Raw genomic sequence first — 17,282 nt, forward strand, 5'->3', positions numbered from 1 at the left:
TTTGTGCCTCCTCTGCTGCAAGTCCTCGTGAGATAGGGAAGACACACTCAGACAGAAGTGCTCTGTGTGCCAGAAGCCAGTGACCAATGAATGAGCATCCTTGTAAGAGAGAGAGAGCTCAAAGCAGGCGAGTCTGCTATGTCCGGCTCCTCCAACCGTCCCTCAGGCTAATTTCTGCTGCTCTTCTGTTCTTCATTAATTCCTTAGCAAGCTGTCATTATGCTGCCATCGCAGACAAAGGTCCAGATCAGATACTATATATCAGAATGGGATGAAGATGAGATGTTTATGTACTTAAAGTGACCAGCAAAAGTAAAAAATAAAGAAGTGCTTGAAATTTAAGAAGCCACTTTAGAGATTCTGCATTTTCTGAATGTTATACTAATTACGTGTATCTAAAAGAAACAAAAAGAAAACAGGGAAACATCTAGCAAAGACTTGATGTATCGTCCCTTAGCTGACATTATTTCTTGCTCCTTAGGAGTCATTATATTGGTGCCAATACTATTTTTGTTGGCTTAGAAATTGTTCTGTAGATCCAACTAGTAAATTGGGATCAAGCTGCGTCGTTGTGACTGACTGCTGATTTAAAAAGTACACTCCCAAAACATCCAGTTCAATGTTTCTGTGCCTCAGAGAGTCAAAGATCAAAGGTAAAGGGATGGTTCAGTTTTTGAAGTGTGGTTCTGGTGAAATGTTACAAGTAGTCATTATCTTATCAGCAGTAGATAATGTGCTTTTTTGTCTTTAATTTGATGAATCAGAGATTAGTTTTTCAGCTACTCGAAGCAGAATCCCAAAGGGAAATGACTTTTTCTCATGTTTAAATGTAAAAAAAAAAAATCAATTTCAAACATTTCACCACATTTCATTTTTATTGATGTTTACAGCGCTGTTGAGTGGGCACATTGTTATTGCAGTTATTTAGGAAAAGACCATGGTTGTGATTTCTGAAAGGATCAAGACGCTTCGGTCAACAAAGTGACCTCAAGTCAACATGACTCTTTTATGCATGTGACCGACCGAGCAAGGTAGTCACAGCTCGACATTCACTGACTGAGAGCTTTGCTTTGTGTCTGTGCGTGCGTGCGTGCGTGCGTGCGTGATCAGTTGGCTAGTGGATGTAAGGTGAAGAGATGCCTAAGCCACCTCTTTGTGCTAAGACATCTCCATAATTTCTTTTTATAGGACAGGTTACAGTGAAGAGCGCTGAGTTAGAGCAGATAGAGTGACAGTCTGCATGGTGGGACAGTCGAATCCTGACCTGGGAATGAGCCGTTCAACCTTTCTGAGTGGAAGATGTCGAACACTCAACTTACACAAAGCCGTTTATATTGACCCTGCTGAGTTTTCCCCCCGCCGCCATCGCTTCCCCGGGCTCTGTCTTGTCGAAGCGTAAACCTTTTTAAACTTGATTGGTGATCTATTAGTGATCTACGATTGGCCAGAGGCAACTCGGAGAGCAGCTCTTATTTGCAGATTCATAATAAAGCATGTTTTCTAAAAGAAGCTACAAATATTTGCAAAGTGCAACAATATTTAAGTCTAAGGCAAAAGTAAAACACTCTAAATATTTTTTTTTTAAAAATGTATAAAATATTATTGATCTGAAGAGCTTTTTCATTTTTTTTGCTTAGAACACAAATCTATTGTTAAAATGAAAAACAGGATTATGCACTTAAGAAAGAAGAGAGCTCCAACTTAAAAAAAATAAAGTTAATTTGTTATATGTAATCGAATTAAGTTGATCAAACTTATATTATGAATTATAAGTGAGTCTTGCACTTCAGAAAAAAAATCACTCCAGATTTGTGTTGCATAGCATTATTTATAATGACAAATATTTGTGTTTGGTTTTAACTTGAAAGTACTTTATCTTGTCTTTAGTCCACATACTTGGCTGAGGGAAAAGCAATGCCATGGCAGCCTCTTGTGTTGTCAGCTTGAGGCCAATTCTTCTTTTCTGCTTAGAGAATGAGGAGACAACAGCAGCAGCGTGGTTAGAGGATGTTTCTATTTGCATGCCTGCTCCCCTCCCACCACCAGTAGCAGCTAACCCCCTTATCTGTAGAACAATGCTGAATAGAGGATCGCCTGATGTCATCCGGCATCGCTGCCACTGATCTGACGGGAGCAATAAATCCTTCTCACACATCCTGTTTCAGAAAATCGATCAAAATGAGATGAAATACACCAGTAAGAGTCTCACCCCCCACCCCCACCCCCTCCTCACCCCTCCCAGAACGGTTTAAAAGTTAGCATCAGTGCCCTGCGGCTGAACCAGCTAATTCTAAACATCAAGAGCTCCACCAGGGCATTGATGTGGTAACGAAAACCAAAAAGTGCCTCTTGAGTCAAATAAAAGCAATTCTCTTTCTTTCTTGGTTACAAGTTATAAACATTTGCTGCTTTTCTGTTGTACGTGTTGTACACAAAGACAAAAGGCACTTTGTTGTACTGATTTGAGCTTTTTTTGTTGTTCTTCTTCTTTCCTTATTTTGTAATTTATTTACTCGGCTTGATAGTCAGTAGTTTGTTTTTTTTTCTTTCCTGTGCATTGAACGCAAACGCGTTTTCACCTTTCAAGAGTCTCACACCCATCAGAAGTTTGGATAATTTCCCAGCCCTGCATGTGTGACTGCTATCATGTCTGCACAGATGGGCCAGCCCAGCCTGTGCCAGTGAGTTTACAGAATGTGAATGTAAAAATGGCAGGTTCTATCTCTGCATACAATATCCTGAGCCTCAAAAAATATGTAGGGACAGGATCTGTTTCGATGCAAGCTGATTTTTATTTTTCCAGTTTTGTCGTGTTTGATTTCCGTGTACATTTTTAGCTAACAAAAACGGTCCACTTATTCAATTAATCGGATTCTCCAATATATTTTTCCAAACCTGCATGGTGAGGTTGGAGAGAGAGCATCTGCGACCATCAATGTTCAAATCTCATCATGGATTCTTAATCAAATTAGGGTCTGGAGAACCACTGGGCCATTCTTACACATGAATCTCCCCTAAAGCATGTTAGCTTTCGGCTCTGTTTACTAAGACTCCAAATTGATTGTCTTGATTTTAGTACTGTTTTGCACAAAATAAACAATATAAATATTTCCTCAGTGTGGCTCTGCTAAGCTTTACAAGTGCTCGCCACACAAACTAGGAAGATTTATCAGCCTGATGATTTCCTCAACTTTGGGAGATCGGTGACCGGCCGATACGAAGCCGATCTTATCCCCCGATCTTCTCCACCTGTGCATAGGTCTAAAAATCAACTGCTGTCCTCTTCTGCTCTTCCGTGAGAGAGTTTTGACTGACAGACTAGTCCACCAGGTAATTTCTGCAAGTTTGCAGTCAACAATAGTCACCCCACTGTTGCCAAGACAACGACTTTCTTGCTGTATTTAGTGCTGTCAGAAAAAAGTTGGGTATTGGCCAAAATCGGAATCAGCGATCAGCCAGAAAACTGGAAGATCTAAAGAGAATCAAAGTATTTATCTTTGTCATTTCTTCTTCCCTTCTAGATGTCATGGCGTCCGACCTACCGAAGCTCCAAGTTTCGAAATGTTTATGGCAAAGTAGCTAACCGGGAGCACTGCTTTGACGGCATCCCCATCACCAAGAACGTCCACGACAACCACTTCTGTGCCGTCAACTCCAAGTTTCTGGCAGTCGTCACGGAAAGCGCCGGCGGCGGCTCTTTCATCATCATTCCCTTGTCCCAGGTAACAGTCGCACTTATTACTCGTCTGTCGTTTGCTAGCAAAGACCGGATATTGATTGGGTTGTCTTCCATCCGACGAGTGTTAGGTTGTCACCTTTATTGAACCTGCTTTTGTTAGGCTATGAAATTGAATGTTTTCACCTGTTTACTGGCAAGAATCTAAGAGTGCGGAGCCGTTTCTACACACAAGAACTACAGATCGGATCGACTGGAGCAGTCGCGTTGAAGCCAGGATGTGAAGTCAGTGTTTCAGCAGGCTTGTGTTGCCTGTCGAACCACATAAAGGCATAGCTGTGCTGCTCATAAACTGGAGAAAAGGACTTTGTTGAACTGCTAAGTGTTTTCTTATTATAAGAAAACTGAATAATGCAGTTTTTTTTTTAAAAAGGCTTGTCAATTTGGTTATAAAAACTTGAAATCACACACTGAAGAAAAGCAATGAAGTCGTATTCTATTTAACACTTAATGTGTTTCAAAACCAATAAAAAAATGTATAGTAGTCAAATGGAGAATCTTAATAAGGTAACAGGGATAAGTATACTTGTTGGTGTATTATTTTATGCAATAAAGGAGAAGTTTTAGCAGCCCTTTACTTCTATGCAGAGTTCAGAAAAGCTCTTATCAGACAGAAGAAATGACGCCTGCTGTTTGAAGACGCCCGAATAGCAAAGGTCACATGCATCCAAAATGGCAACAAGTCTGCTTTAAATTCTATGATTTGCGTATTTTTTGATTCCTTTTTAAATCTGAAGGCTCATGTTATTGCTCTCAATCTCCTTACCATCTTTGTGTGTAAAAAGATGTCACGTCGGATGCCATTTCACACCATCTTGTACTACTATCATTCTCACAATATCTTCTCAGAACTGGTGAATTTAATTCTCTAATCATAGAAGAAAGTTGCTGTAAAACTGCTGCTCATTTACCATGAAGGCATTTGAGGGAAGCAAATCTCCATTTTGTCTGTCTGTACTGCTTCAGTCAGATTAAACAGGGCAAGGCCGCAGTGCAGAAAATAGTCTGAGGCCTCCAGTTAATCGTCGTGCCGTTGTCTTTGTTTACGAGACTCATTTTGTCTGGAGCTGTTAAATCTGAAGTGGCTTTGCGCAACGCACACTCTGCAGCGTCTTGTTGACTCGAGAGATGCTGCTTCCTATTGTCTAGACTCCGATGCGACTCTGGGCTGACTGAGAAACTAATTTACGGGTTAGACAGATTAGAGTTTAGGGTACCGATGGTATAAATCTTCGGAGACGGCAAATAGTTGGGCATGGCAAAAATAAAGATTTTCAATTGTTGGTAACTTTTAATTGGATTTGATGACAGTTAAAAACACATCAGTGCTTGACTGCATCAATTATGTTGTCTAATGAATCAACATAATGTGAGTCAACCAGCTGATAGAACAGCCATAAAACCAGAAGTATTAAATATGTAGACCTCTGAGCTGCCTTATGCAGACTTTATAATTTTATATGATCTTCTAATGGGATTAATACTTCATCAGGTTGCCAATAAAGAGTAAAAAACCTGCTCATATTTCCCTTATCTTTCCTTCTACAGCTTTAAAAGATGACAAATAGATACCCTTGAATTTAGTGCCCTTCTCTATTTATTTGCACCCCATTCAATATGTCTTGCATCTGCTATTACAGTAGATCAATATAAACAATAAGCCATTTTGGAAAAAGCAAACCTTTACAAGTAATTCATACATCTCAGAAAACGAGTTGATTATTCATAAACTCTTCTGGGGAGAATATAAACTACAAATCTAGTAGCCGCTGGGTCTTGAAGCAGAAATATTATCTTGAACATATGACCAACTCAAAGTATTTACATGAAAATAGTTTGAAGAAAACTTGTGGGATGACCTGAAGAGAGAGCATAATGAAGAATCAAGTCTCTGTGCATGTCAAAAAAAAGAGGAGCCAAATAGTCATTAAATACAAGCTGAACTTTATTAGAGATGCTGTATAATATAAAGATAATGCTATATTCATACAAGAAAAATCCTTCATGACAGCATCGTTTGATTATTTCTTTTCCCCGCTGGTTTGCAAAATACATTTTTGTTATTCCACAGTCAGGCACTTCGTCAGCATGAGGTAATCGAGCTGATCTGAGGCGGGTTTGGCTCACGGTGAGGTTCAAGCCCATCTGACATATTTCAGTGACAGTTGGCGAGATGGCCATATGTTCATCCACAGTCGGCGCCGTCAGGGAAGGAACTGCCGCTGACACCACCTGGACCACAGACTGGAGCAGACAAGGGCACACAAGGTCACGATGAAGACAGAGACGGACTGGGATATTTATGTGATGCTTTTACACCAGTTTAAAAAGAGATGCTCTCATTTGGGCTTCCTGTGTTAACTATTTAGGTTTATTTTTTTCTGAGAACTGTGGTTTATTGAAACTGATTCCAACAAAAAAAAAAGAAAGAAGGAATTAGAAAATTATCCCCTAGAATAAATGAAAGCATACGTCACTAAAATCATTTCATTCTAAAGTTTAAAAAGAAAAGTGCGCTGAAGGTCATGATGTTTGATTACCGTATTTGTCGGACTATTAGCCGCTACTTTTTTCCCACGCTTTGAACCATGCGACTTTCTGTGGATTTTTCTTTAACCACCAGGGGGCTCTTAAGCAGGAAGTGAGTCATTGGGAGTCAAAATTGGAAATTAAAGAAGAAAATGCTAATTTTCATTTAGAACAAGTACATGCTAGTAGCAGGCACAGCGGAGAAATTTCTTCAAACTCATATGATGCAGCTATTAAGTTGAAGGCTATCGATCTGGCAGCACAGGAGGGTAAATAGAGCCGCTACACGTAAACTCGGCGTTAATGAAACCATCGTTCAGCTTTGGAGACGCAGGGCTGCTGGTGTGTGCGTGTGTGTGTGTGCGCGCGTGTGTGTTTGTGTATATATATATTTCCTTTTATTTTTTATTTGTAGGTGCGGCTTTTAGTGAGGAAAATACAGTATATGTTTATTTACCAATAAAAGTGGGTGTTTTCAGGTTTGACCATTTTAGTGAAAATAAAAAGAAAATGTGCTGCATACAGCCCACCAGTCAGAACCAGTCGAGGTGAAACTGGGTGATTCGTGTCACCAGCAGGCTGATTGGAGTGACACTGATATTAATCCTGCGGCTGGCTTGCTCTGGAGAATCTAAAGTGATCTAATCTACTGCTTTGTCTTTTTAATGGCTGCAGGGTGAGCAGTAGAAGGCATTTATCATCATCATTTTAGGTTCTGTCATGTTTTAATAGATAAGTATTTAAAATGTAGTAGGCTAAAAACTAATTAGGGCAGATCCTTTACTAGAGCGGTTAAATACAGCCCTGCCTAAAGGAAAGTTAAAATGCAAATTCTGTTTTGGTTTATTTTCTTTCAGCAGCTGTAAAATGCGATTACATTTAGCTTGAGTAAATTCCAGATAAACTGATATGGGATACAACACTCAACTTGTTCCTTTTCCACAGAATAGCTTATGGAAATCATTTATATTTTCAAGCAATGATGATTGTTTCCATTATTTTATGTCTGAAATATTTCTTTAGTGTTCAGATCCATGTAAACAAGGTTCACTGCTGCACAGTGAAACACGTGACATGAGCAATCAAGTCCCTCCGCCGTCAGAGCGAAGTGGAGCAGACATGTTTGAAACATCACCAGCAGAAAAGGCCTGTTGAAATTAAATCATGTACAGCAGCAGAAAGCCACAGTAACGTAATAAACATGACTCGGTGCATTTAGTTTTAGCCGATTTAAATGCAGCAGGGCGTAAAGGGAACACACAATCTCATGAGTGCAGGATAGCCTCATGGGAAATGTATTTTTAAAACATTCAATCACCAGATACTAGCATGTGCTTTGTTATGCTGTATTCCCAGAGCTGCCAGTGGTCGTCCGCATTAACAAAGATTTATTTGGGATTACAAATCAATTAAAGTTGGAAACTGGTGCGTCACTGAGGGGGATCATGTGTGACACAGCAGCAGCCTGAGGAAGTGAACTGAAGAGCCCTGATGTCCAACAAAAGGGTTGTGTGGTTTCCTGGTCAGTAGTTAAATAAAATCATGAAATTCCCCCTTTTTTCTCCAAAGTCACAATTTCCTGACGTCCTAATGAAGGGGAAGGACGGCTGTCTTTGATTTGCTTTGGTTAAATACAACACAATTACAGGCCCGGAGCCCTCTAATACCGTTTGTTTGTAGGACACTTATTTCTTTGCTGTTAATTAACGACAGGCTCTGAGACAACTGGCAAAACTGTTTGTTTTTTTTCTCTCTCTTTTGCAGTTGCGTACGCACAAAGTATCCGTACTTCTTGAAAGCAGCTGACGCTGTGCTGCCTGAAAGCACATAATAAAAATTTGAGTAACTCAACAGAGATGTATATTATTTTTCAAAAAGTCATTTATTTTTCTCCTTTCATAGATGTTTGATTTTGATCAGCTTTGCTTTCCACCAGTTACCTGATGCAGTGATTTACAGTCATGCTCTGTGTTTGCCTATCCTCTCAAATCTCCCCTCAAAGTACTGTAAGTTTGTGATTATTTCTGATCTAATGTTTTTGCAAGACTATCCAATACTTTTACAAAGGAGTTTTAATTCCCTATTTATACTAATCAATACAATGAGAACTGATGTTTATACAATACTGTCTACGACATCCAGCCTTGTGATTTTGTCGTCTTTGCCTTTTCTTCATATTTTGACTGAACAAAAACTTTTCCTCCTGCATCAAACTGCCACCATGTTGGGGGGAATTGGTGCAAAACACGTTTTTAAAGTGCGTTTCATCTGTTGAACTGTATATTTTCGTTCATACACAATGCAATAGCGTTGAAATAACAGAGGTGACCTGCAGAGTTCGGTGAGGTCATGCAGCTCAAACACAAATCTCTGAGGAAATAAAAAGCAGGTCAGTGGACTGAAGTGACATGAAACATTCATAACAACATAATGGTTCCTGATAGGTGTCTGTCACTGGGTGCTGTGAGCCAGTGCCCCTCTGTGGACTCACCAGGTCATTGCAATAACACTAACCTGCCTCAGACGTCCCACTCAGAAACGAGGTCTGCTTTGTGCTCAAGAATTATTGCAATATCACTCAGTTATTTTTTATTATGCGTTTTAATCAGTAAAATGTTAATACACCTGTTTTCTTTTGGGGGACATTTTGATTTTCATTTACCTTTTATTGTATAGAATCCAAAAGTCTTGGTGCTGGCTCATATTTTGGATTCATTTCCCATGCAAGCTGTTTGTTTCAGTAAACATTAACTCGGGAGCATCTGGGGTTTTTCTTTTCAGGCTGGCCGTCTGGACTCTCATTACCCGAAGGTGTGCGGCCACCAGGGCAATGTGCTGGACATCAAGTGGAATCCGTTTTTTGAAAACGTCGTAGCCTCCTGCTCTGAGGACACCTCGGTTAGTGACACACACACATGTAGGACTGAAAACCGTTTAACGTAAGCTTCTGTTTGGATACTTGATTCCAGGAGTTGTGCTTAAAATGGCAAGTGGTCAGATTTTAAATTTAATCACACAAAAAAATTCTGCAACACAAAGTTAGATCTTCGCTTTAAAACCCCGTTAGTCTTCAACTTTCTCCTTACACCACAACTATAAAACTCTCAGGGGACATTTTCCTAGCCGTACATCCACATGTTACTCTTCGTTCCTAAGCTCGCCAAAGCCGTAGTCTCTCTGTGTTCTGTGTAGTACTTTCACTTGTTGAATTATAATCTGATCTGATCCATGGCAGAGCCTCGGGCCCTTTCAGTAATCCGCTCTAATCCCCAAGCAGCGGGCTACATTGATAGCTCGTGCTATTTTTGATCAGACGGATCTTCAGCAAAATTACTTATGATTCTTTTGAGGTCATAGTTAAACTGTAGGTTTGGAAAACGCAACATGGCTTCTGACAAAAGGGCTGCAGGTACATGAAGATAACAAGGACAGAAGTTACTCTCACTGGCCACTTTATTAGGTACATATTGCTATCACACCATTATGACTTCAGATATTACAAGTAAGGTTTAACAGAAGTATCCAAAACAAAATATCCAGTAATTTTATGCTCTATGGATTTTCTTTTTTTTTTTTTTTTTTTGCAGGTTCGAGTATGGGAGATCCCAGAAGGCGGTTTGAGGCGCAACATGACGGAGGCGGTCCTGGAGCTGTACGGTCACAGCAGACGAGTGGGTCTGATCGAGTGGCATCCAACCAGCAGCGGCATCCTCTTCAGCGCCGGCTACGACTATAAGGTGCACAAACCGTCACGTCTGGGGGTTTAATGCCCAGTTTCTAACGGATTCCCCTAAAATAAAAACAACTCTTCCTGGTGTCTCAGATCCTCATCTGGAATCTGGAGACGGGAGAGCCGGTGAAAATGATCGACTGCCACACTGACGTCATCCTGAGCATGTCCTTTAATACAGACGGCAGCCTGCTGGCCACCAGCTGCAAAGACAAGAAGCTGCGCGTCATTGAGCCGCGCTCCGGGAGAGTCCTCCAGGTTACATTTTTATCAACATCTACATGAAACAATTATTAGGACTGAATGCTGCTGGTTCTGCTTGTCTTCTTCCAAAGGATTGGATCCTTCATATTATTCAGATCTTTAATTTCTTTTGTAAACTCTTTCTCTGCCGCCCAGCCAGAAAAAGCAACACATTATTTCTGTTAAAGAAGTTAAAATCAGTACTGCTCCTCCATGTAAAGCTTATTTATTTTTTATATGGCTTGCTATCCATTGTGAGTGCTTTATTATAACCACAACTATAGGAGACAAGCAGAAAAAAAACCTTGTTAATTATTAAATGGGGCCATCATTGTATCTCGATGCTCGGAACGATCCATTTTACTCCATTTGAGAAATGCACTCCTTCCTTCCTGAGCATCATCATTTCGAGTCGCCTGGAACAGACGCGGTCTTTTCCTGCGCTATCAAATTAAACTGCATCAACAACGGCTTTGATAAGACCTGTGTGCCTTCTGCCTTCCGCAGCAAAACCCGAGGCATCAAAATAAGGCAGAAAGGAGCAGAAAATTATTAATAACATTTCCCATTTTAGTCATCAAACATTAATATTATCTATGGTTGTGTTTTTAAGATTTTTTTTTTATGTCTACATCATTGCAGTATTTGCATCTGAAAGGATTTCATACTCAAACTGAAGCTCGACTGTGTCATTGTGTGCTCCTCCCACCAGCAAGCCAGTTACAAGAACCACCGCGTGAACCGAGTGGTCTTCCTGGGGAACATGAAGCGGCTGCTCACCACCGGGGTTTCTCGCTGGAACACCAGGCAGATTGCTTTCTGGGATCAGGTCAGGCGGTGCCTCTGCGTGGCCTCTCTTCACGATGCCACGGTGGGAGGAGCGGGCGGCTGGATGCGTTTAACTCTCTCCGTTTCTGTCCTATCAGGAAGATTTGTCCATGCCCATTGTGGAGGAGGACATAGACGGCCTCTCGGGACTGTTGTTCCCCTTCTACGACGCGGACACACACATGCTGTACCTGGCAGGCAAGGTCGGAACCTCTTTGAATCCGTCACGTGATCAGCACGTTGTGATTTGTGAGAATTGAAGACTTAACGTGTCTTTTTTTGCTTTTTGCAGGGCGATGGCAACATACGTTACTTTGAAATCACCACAGAGAAGCCGTACATTCAGTATCTGATGGAGTTCCGCTCCCCAGCCCCACAGAAAGGACTGGGTAAGTCGGAGCTTGATCCGACGTCATCTACGGCGAAGGAGATTCATCTTTATTAGCAGTGTTGAGACGTGGAAGAAGTGCTAGGAAGCCTGAAAATGAGCTGCATGATTGGCAGTGTAAAGAGCTCCAGCAGCTTATCCAGAGATGTCATGTGTCAGATGGATTCATGCATCCTGCTGATGATATTCCGGTTTGCCATGCTTCACGTTGTCAAGGTAATTTTATCGCCGCTTTCGTCTGATCTCCCTGTGCAGGTGTGATGCCAAAGCTCGGGCTGGACGTGGCGGCCTGCGAGGTGTACCGCTTCTACAAACTGGTCACCCTCAAGGGTTTGATCGAACCCATTTCTATGATTGTGCCAAGAAGAGTGAGTGTGTCCTTTCACCACAATCAGACGCACAGCAGCTTGCAGAAGTACAACACAAACACACTGCGTCCACAGAATTCAATTGTATTTTACTAGGTTTGGGTGAAACGGAGAGAGCATAACTTTGTTGGGTCGAAAAGAACATTTTGTTCCCAGATATTTCACAAATAAAAATCTGAAAAGTGTGGAAGCCCTCTTTACGCTGAGGCTAAATAAGAATCCAGTGCAACTAATTGTGCTCAGAAGTCACTTAGTAAAACTGAGGCTAGATTTCAGTGCTTTTTCAAAGCAAACAGGTCAAGGAGAGAGTTGTGAAGACGTTTAAAGCAGGGTGAGGTTTGAAAAGATATTCTAAAAACACATCAAGAGCTGCAATGGGACGATTTAGATCAAATCATATCCATGAGTTTTACTGAGACCTAAAATATATGTGCTACACTGTGGGAAGACTTAAAAATTCATGTTCACAGATACCCGGTGTTATTTCGAAAATAAGAATGAACCAACATTTCAGTCAAAAGTTGGAAGCCAAAAAAAAACTCTTGGCAGAAAGAGGGTTCTGCCAAAAGATGGGTTCGGGAAGTCCACTCATATGCCACACTTTTCAGATTTATATTTGAACATGCAGGTTTTACATCCATGAAGGTGTTGTTAAGTAAAACTGGAGTGTAATTTCTCAGCACTCACAATATCACACAATCCTTGTTTGTAAGAAATACCTGTTAAAAGCTTAAAGTTAATGAAATTATTCACAAATGTCACCTATTCATATAGAGCTTTAATTAGATTTAAATAGAGGATTTTCTTAGCTTCTTGCTAAAACTCTACCAAATCAAATATACCAAAACAAAACATATTGTAACGGGTGATTATGAAAGGTATAGTAAAATTTGATGTTTCTCTTTTTTTGCCCTAAAATAATGTGCTGCATCAAATGTTTGGCAAATAATCTACGCAGAGCAGATGCTAAATCATCTGAAAATGTGTGTTAACAGTCAGATACATACCAGGAGGACATTTATCCAATGACAGCCGGGACCGAACCTGCCTTGTCCGCCAGCGAGTGGCTAAGTGGGATTGATAGAGGTAAACAAAACACTCAGCTGCTTCACAACTCCAACAACAACAAAAAACAGCAAAAGAGTCCTAAAGACAAGAGATCCATCAATTTAATTTGATTCAGGGTTTGCCTGGTAATACTCGCCATCCGACCACTTATTCCCTCTGGTGTTCACTCTAGATGCACCAACTTCTTGCATCAGCACACCAATTGTTAATCTATTTGTAGGACTAAATTACTCAAAACCAGGAGCGTTGCTGCTTCATTTTTTATTTATTTTTTGTCGGTGAGTGAACAGTCTCTCTGCCGGTGTGCGAGCCGTAAGAGTCGCTTTTCTTGTGCGTCTCTCTGAGAGCCAAAGCTTTCTGCTTCACTCGGAGTACCGTCCTCATGAGGGATGTCTCAGCAGAAGTCAGTGCCTATGCAGCCAAAAAACAGAAGCTGATTAAGCTTTCTTCAAGTACACAAGTGTTTTAGTTTTATCAGCTGTATAGTAAAATAAAGTGAAACTGAATTTTAAAAAAAAAGGGTCCCTGCTGGTTTATTAACAGAAATTAGAAGAGTTAGATGTAAGGAAAACAAAAACTACCAGTACTGATGAGATGTTTTACACATTGTACATAAAGAATGCACTTACTGCATTCTCTCTGTGTCACTCTTTGTGTTTTGTTGTGTTGGATACATCTTACTAAATGTTTTTGGAGAATGTATTTTTAAAGACTCAGCACAGGTTGATTGTAGTATCACAGAGGCTGAAAATTACGTTACATTTCAATTTGGCCACAAGTACACTGTACTAGCAAGGCGAGGCAAGTTTATTGAAATGGTACCGTTTTTCACAGCATTTTTCAATTAAAGATTATTTTATTTTCTTAGAATCTAATCCAGTCTGCTGTTCAGATGAACAGCGAAGCATCTATGCTCCTCAGCCACCAGCAAATCTGAAAAGTATTTACATCCAAGACCATTCGATGCCCTACAGTCCATCAGCAAGAGTTTACATCTTGCCGTTTGACAAACAGGAAACCACTGTAGAGATTCCAGGCCTGGAAAGTCTTTAGGTTCTTCTTTAAAACCTCCCTCTTTTCACACGTTTAACCCTTGACCTTTGCTTCTGACAGACCCAGTGCTGATGTCTCTGAAGGACGGTTACCACAGACCAAACCAGTTAGTTTTTAAAGCCCCAGTGAAGGAGAAGAAGAGTGTGGTGGTGAACGGGATTGACCTACTGGAGAACGTCCCACCCAGGACAGAGAACGAGGTTTGTGGATCTGCACACATTAAGGCCCCCCACCCCCTTTGGTTTTTTTATTCTTTTTTTTTTTTATGCATGAGAGGGTTTTTTTTATTATTATTATTAATTATTATTATTATTATTATTATTATTATTATTTGTTTTGTTCAGCTAAAAATATTGTGGGTTGTGGGATGTCAGATCTCAGTTGCATGAGAGGTTTGCACCAGAGTCTGTGCACATCAAAATAAACATATTTCAAGAATTGGTGGGGGGTGGGAGCACTGCTTTAGCACTCACCTTAATTATATATATCATTTGGTTGAGTTTGTGTGGTTTTTTTTGTTTTTTTTACACAGCTCCTACGGATGTTTTTCCGGCAGCAGGACGAGCTGCGGCGGCTGAAGGAGGAGCTGACCACGAAGGACGTACGAATACGCCAGTTGGAGCTGGAGCTCAACAACCTGAAAAACGTTAGCCCCAAAGACGTCTGACCTCCGAGCCTTGTGGACTGGCAAAGCTGCTTCCTTTGCTCCCCCCAACCCCCTCATTCTGACCTCCAAAAATAGCCTCCAAGTCCCACCATGTTGCTTTTTTTAAAAGAACTTTCCTGCATAGAGTACAAATAAACTGTTGGATAACGTCTTAACCGATGCAATTACTGGATTCTTACAGTAGTATTTATTATCATTATGATGAAGAACATGCAGTTCAGGGATTTTCAGTTTAAAATGTGATCAATTTGGGGGAAAAAATACATAGTACATTTCCAGTTTTCTCTGAGGGGATTGCTGTCCATTCAGTCAGTAGTGCTATCGTTTATTTTTAACTTCGGCACATAAGCGTTTGTGTTACTCTCCTCGATCTTTTCTTTGTGTGGAAATGCCTTGTTAGAAATGCAGAAAAAAAAAAAGCCCCCTCACCTATCCTGCGTTTCTGACCAAATCTCCCTCTTTCTCACTTTCTGTTAAACCAAAACAGGATGATAGAAAGCCTCCTACCCATCCTCCCCCAGCCCCTGCAGTCTGCAGTAAGCTGCAGCATTATCCCCCGAATAACAGAGGTGAAGTAGTTTCACACCTGTCAAGTGGAGAAGCATTTTGCAGACATGGATCGTGTTGTTTTTTTGTTTTTTTGTTGTTGTTGTTGGGTTTTTTTCCCCCCTCAAAAAGCTGCTTATCCTGTAACTGCTTTCTTTCACCTGCTGGTATAAAATGACTTCTCAACACTGACTCGTAGCGCCACAAATCCCCGTCTTTTCCCGAGAAGAGTGGATACTTAACTTAGGTTTTTGACTCTGTGTTCAAATAGTGCAAAAGTAGAGAACACAGATGGTAGACATGTGTAACTACTCACATTTATCCTCCACTGAGGCTGCTTTGTAGTGGGCCATTTTGAAGATTTGAGGGCGACGAACATTTGCTTCTATTTATTTGACACATTTTAACTTTTTTAGCTGACAACTTGCCTACTTATTAACCCATTTTCTTTTTATAATTTTTTTTTGTGTAACACGGCAAAAGTGACAGTTTTGATGCTCTCTAGATAGTGCTGTATGTATGTGACCAAACCGATGAAAAAACCTGTATGGAGCAGCTAATTATACAACTGTAACTGGGGATGCGTTTGCTTTTAGTTGTCATTTTGCTTTAGTCACCTGTTTCCAATTCACATGTAACAGCAAACCTTGGCTACACTGCAGTTTAAGTGCCTGTATTTAATGGTTCAGACGGCCCTAAATTACACTTGATTAGCAGTATTTTAACAGCTGGGTTTTCTATGCAGGCTAAATTCCAGCCAAGCTTTTGTTGTCTTTGATTCTGCTTCCCGTAAAGCAAGGCAAAGAGAAAGGAAGGATCCACCAGACGAAAGAGAAGAAAGTGTAACAGGTAGGTTTGGAGTTGAGGAGCACATGCTTTGCTCATCACGTCCTTGCAGAAACGTAGGATGAATCTTCGGGAAGTATACTAGCGTCATATGGTGCCATGTGTGTTTGCAGGTTTTGAAAAAAGGCTGCATTATGGTAGACATCGGAAGGGGAGGCAGGAGGTTCTGAGTTGGCAGCCGAATGGTATTTGTGCTTTGATAATCTTATCAAATGCTTCGAACTTCTAGTTTTAACAAATCAGTTAAATGTTTGCATTATACCTCACCTCAGATTTTGTAAACAAAACACTCATCCTTCTGATCATAAACTTGAGTCTGTTTCATCTAACTACTCGTTTAAAAAATTCCCAAGCGAGGGACAGATTAGATTTTTTTTTTTTCTTCCCCTTCAATTTGATATTCTAATGTAGCCGGTTAAAAAATTTACACAAATGATTGGGTTTAATTGTAGGATTTTACAGTGGCAGCATAAAAATTATTTTGATTTTGTCATTCTAAAAATGATTCAACACCCAAAACTCTACAGATTATATATTTTCCTTAAGATGAAGCTCATTGTTGTGGGGGAAGTTTATTCCCTCTTTATACAAAGGAAATAACACGACCCAAATTGAACCAGATTTTTGGACATATGTCCTCAATTTTGAGTCCAGATAAACTTCGTCTGACACGCCGAGAAAGTGGCTGCGAAATAATCCAAAACCATGCCTCCTCCGCCTCCATGCTTACCAGCTGGTGAAAGGTGTTTGTGCTGAAACTCCATACTTTGTTTTTCATCGTTACGGCTAAACATATTCCCTTTCATCTCGGGTTTGTTTGCATTTGGCGTGCCAGCTGAGGTCTGTAAAGTCTGAATTGCAGCTCCTGGGATTTTGCAGCTTTTTCTAAACATTTTGTCAGAATAAACTGGTACATCCCCTTCTCTGGAGACTGGAAAATGCCTGAAGTGTTTCCCACAAATGAGTCATTTTGTCTGACTGAAGTGAAGTGATGAATTTCGCAGCCTTTTGAAATTACTCTAATACACTTTCCAGCTGATGGGCAGCAAAAATAGCTTTTCTGAAGTTGTTGCTGGGCGTCACAGCACTATGAAGCTCCTCTTTTACAATATGTTACCATATCCTTTTATTAGTAGGACGTAGCTACTCTCGCTCCTATTTAATGCATATTGATAGTGTGGATGCTGCTGCGTTTGTCATTTTGAGAAGAAAAATACCAGAAACAATTTATATATTTTTTTAACCATATTTCTTAGAATTTGATTCTAAAAGCAATAAAA

The 17,282-nt window shown here is 40.4% G+C and overlaps 1 protein-coding gene across 3 annotated transcripts in view; it reads left to right on the top strand.

The window, feature by feature from the left end:
• The window catches only part of coro2ba (coronin, actin binding protein, 2Ba), a 34,474-nt gene extending 17,543 nt beyond the window's left edge, over positions 1-16,931 (top strand). For all 3 annotated transcript variants that reach the window (XM_081605046.1, XM_008404661.3, XM_008404663.3), the window contains 11 exons: positions 3,522-3,722; positions 9,047-9,163; positions 9,853-10,002; positions 10,089-10,253; positions 10,951-11,067; positions 11,165-11,269; positions 11,359-11,455; positions 11,710-11,822; positions 12,818-12,908; positions 14,004-14,143; positions 14,476-16,931. In XM_081605046.1, the coding sequence (XP_081461172.1) occupies positions 3,522-3,722; positions 9,047-9,163; positions 9,853-10,002; positions 10,089-10,253; positions 10,951-11,067; positions 11,165-11,269; positions 11,359-11,455; positions 11,710-11,822; positions 12,818-12,908; positions 14,004-14,143; positions 14,476-14,610 (1,431 nt within the window). In that variant the 3' untranslated portion in view covers positions 14,611-16,931. The remainder of the gene's footprint in view (positions 1-3,521; positions 3,723-9,046; positions 9,164-9,852; positions 10,003-10,088; positions 10,254-10,950; positions 11,068-11,164; positions 11,270-11,358; positions 11,456-11,709; positions 11,823-12,817; positions 12,909-14,003; positions 14,144-14,475) is intronic.
• Positions 16,932-17,282: the final 351 nt, after the last annotated feature.

Source organism: Poecilia reticulata, chromosome 3 (genome assembly GCF_904066995.2).
Source record: "Poecilia reticulata chromosome 3, P_reticulata-male-v2, whole genome shotgun sequence".
NCBI lineage: Eukaryota > Metazoa > Chordata > Actinopteri > Cyprinodontiformes > Poeciliidae > Poecilia > Poecilia reticulata.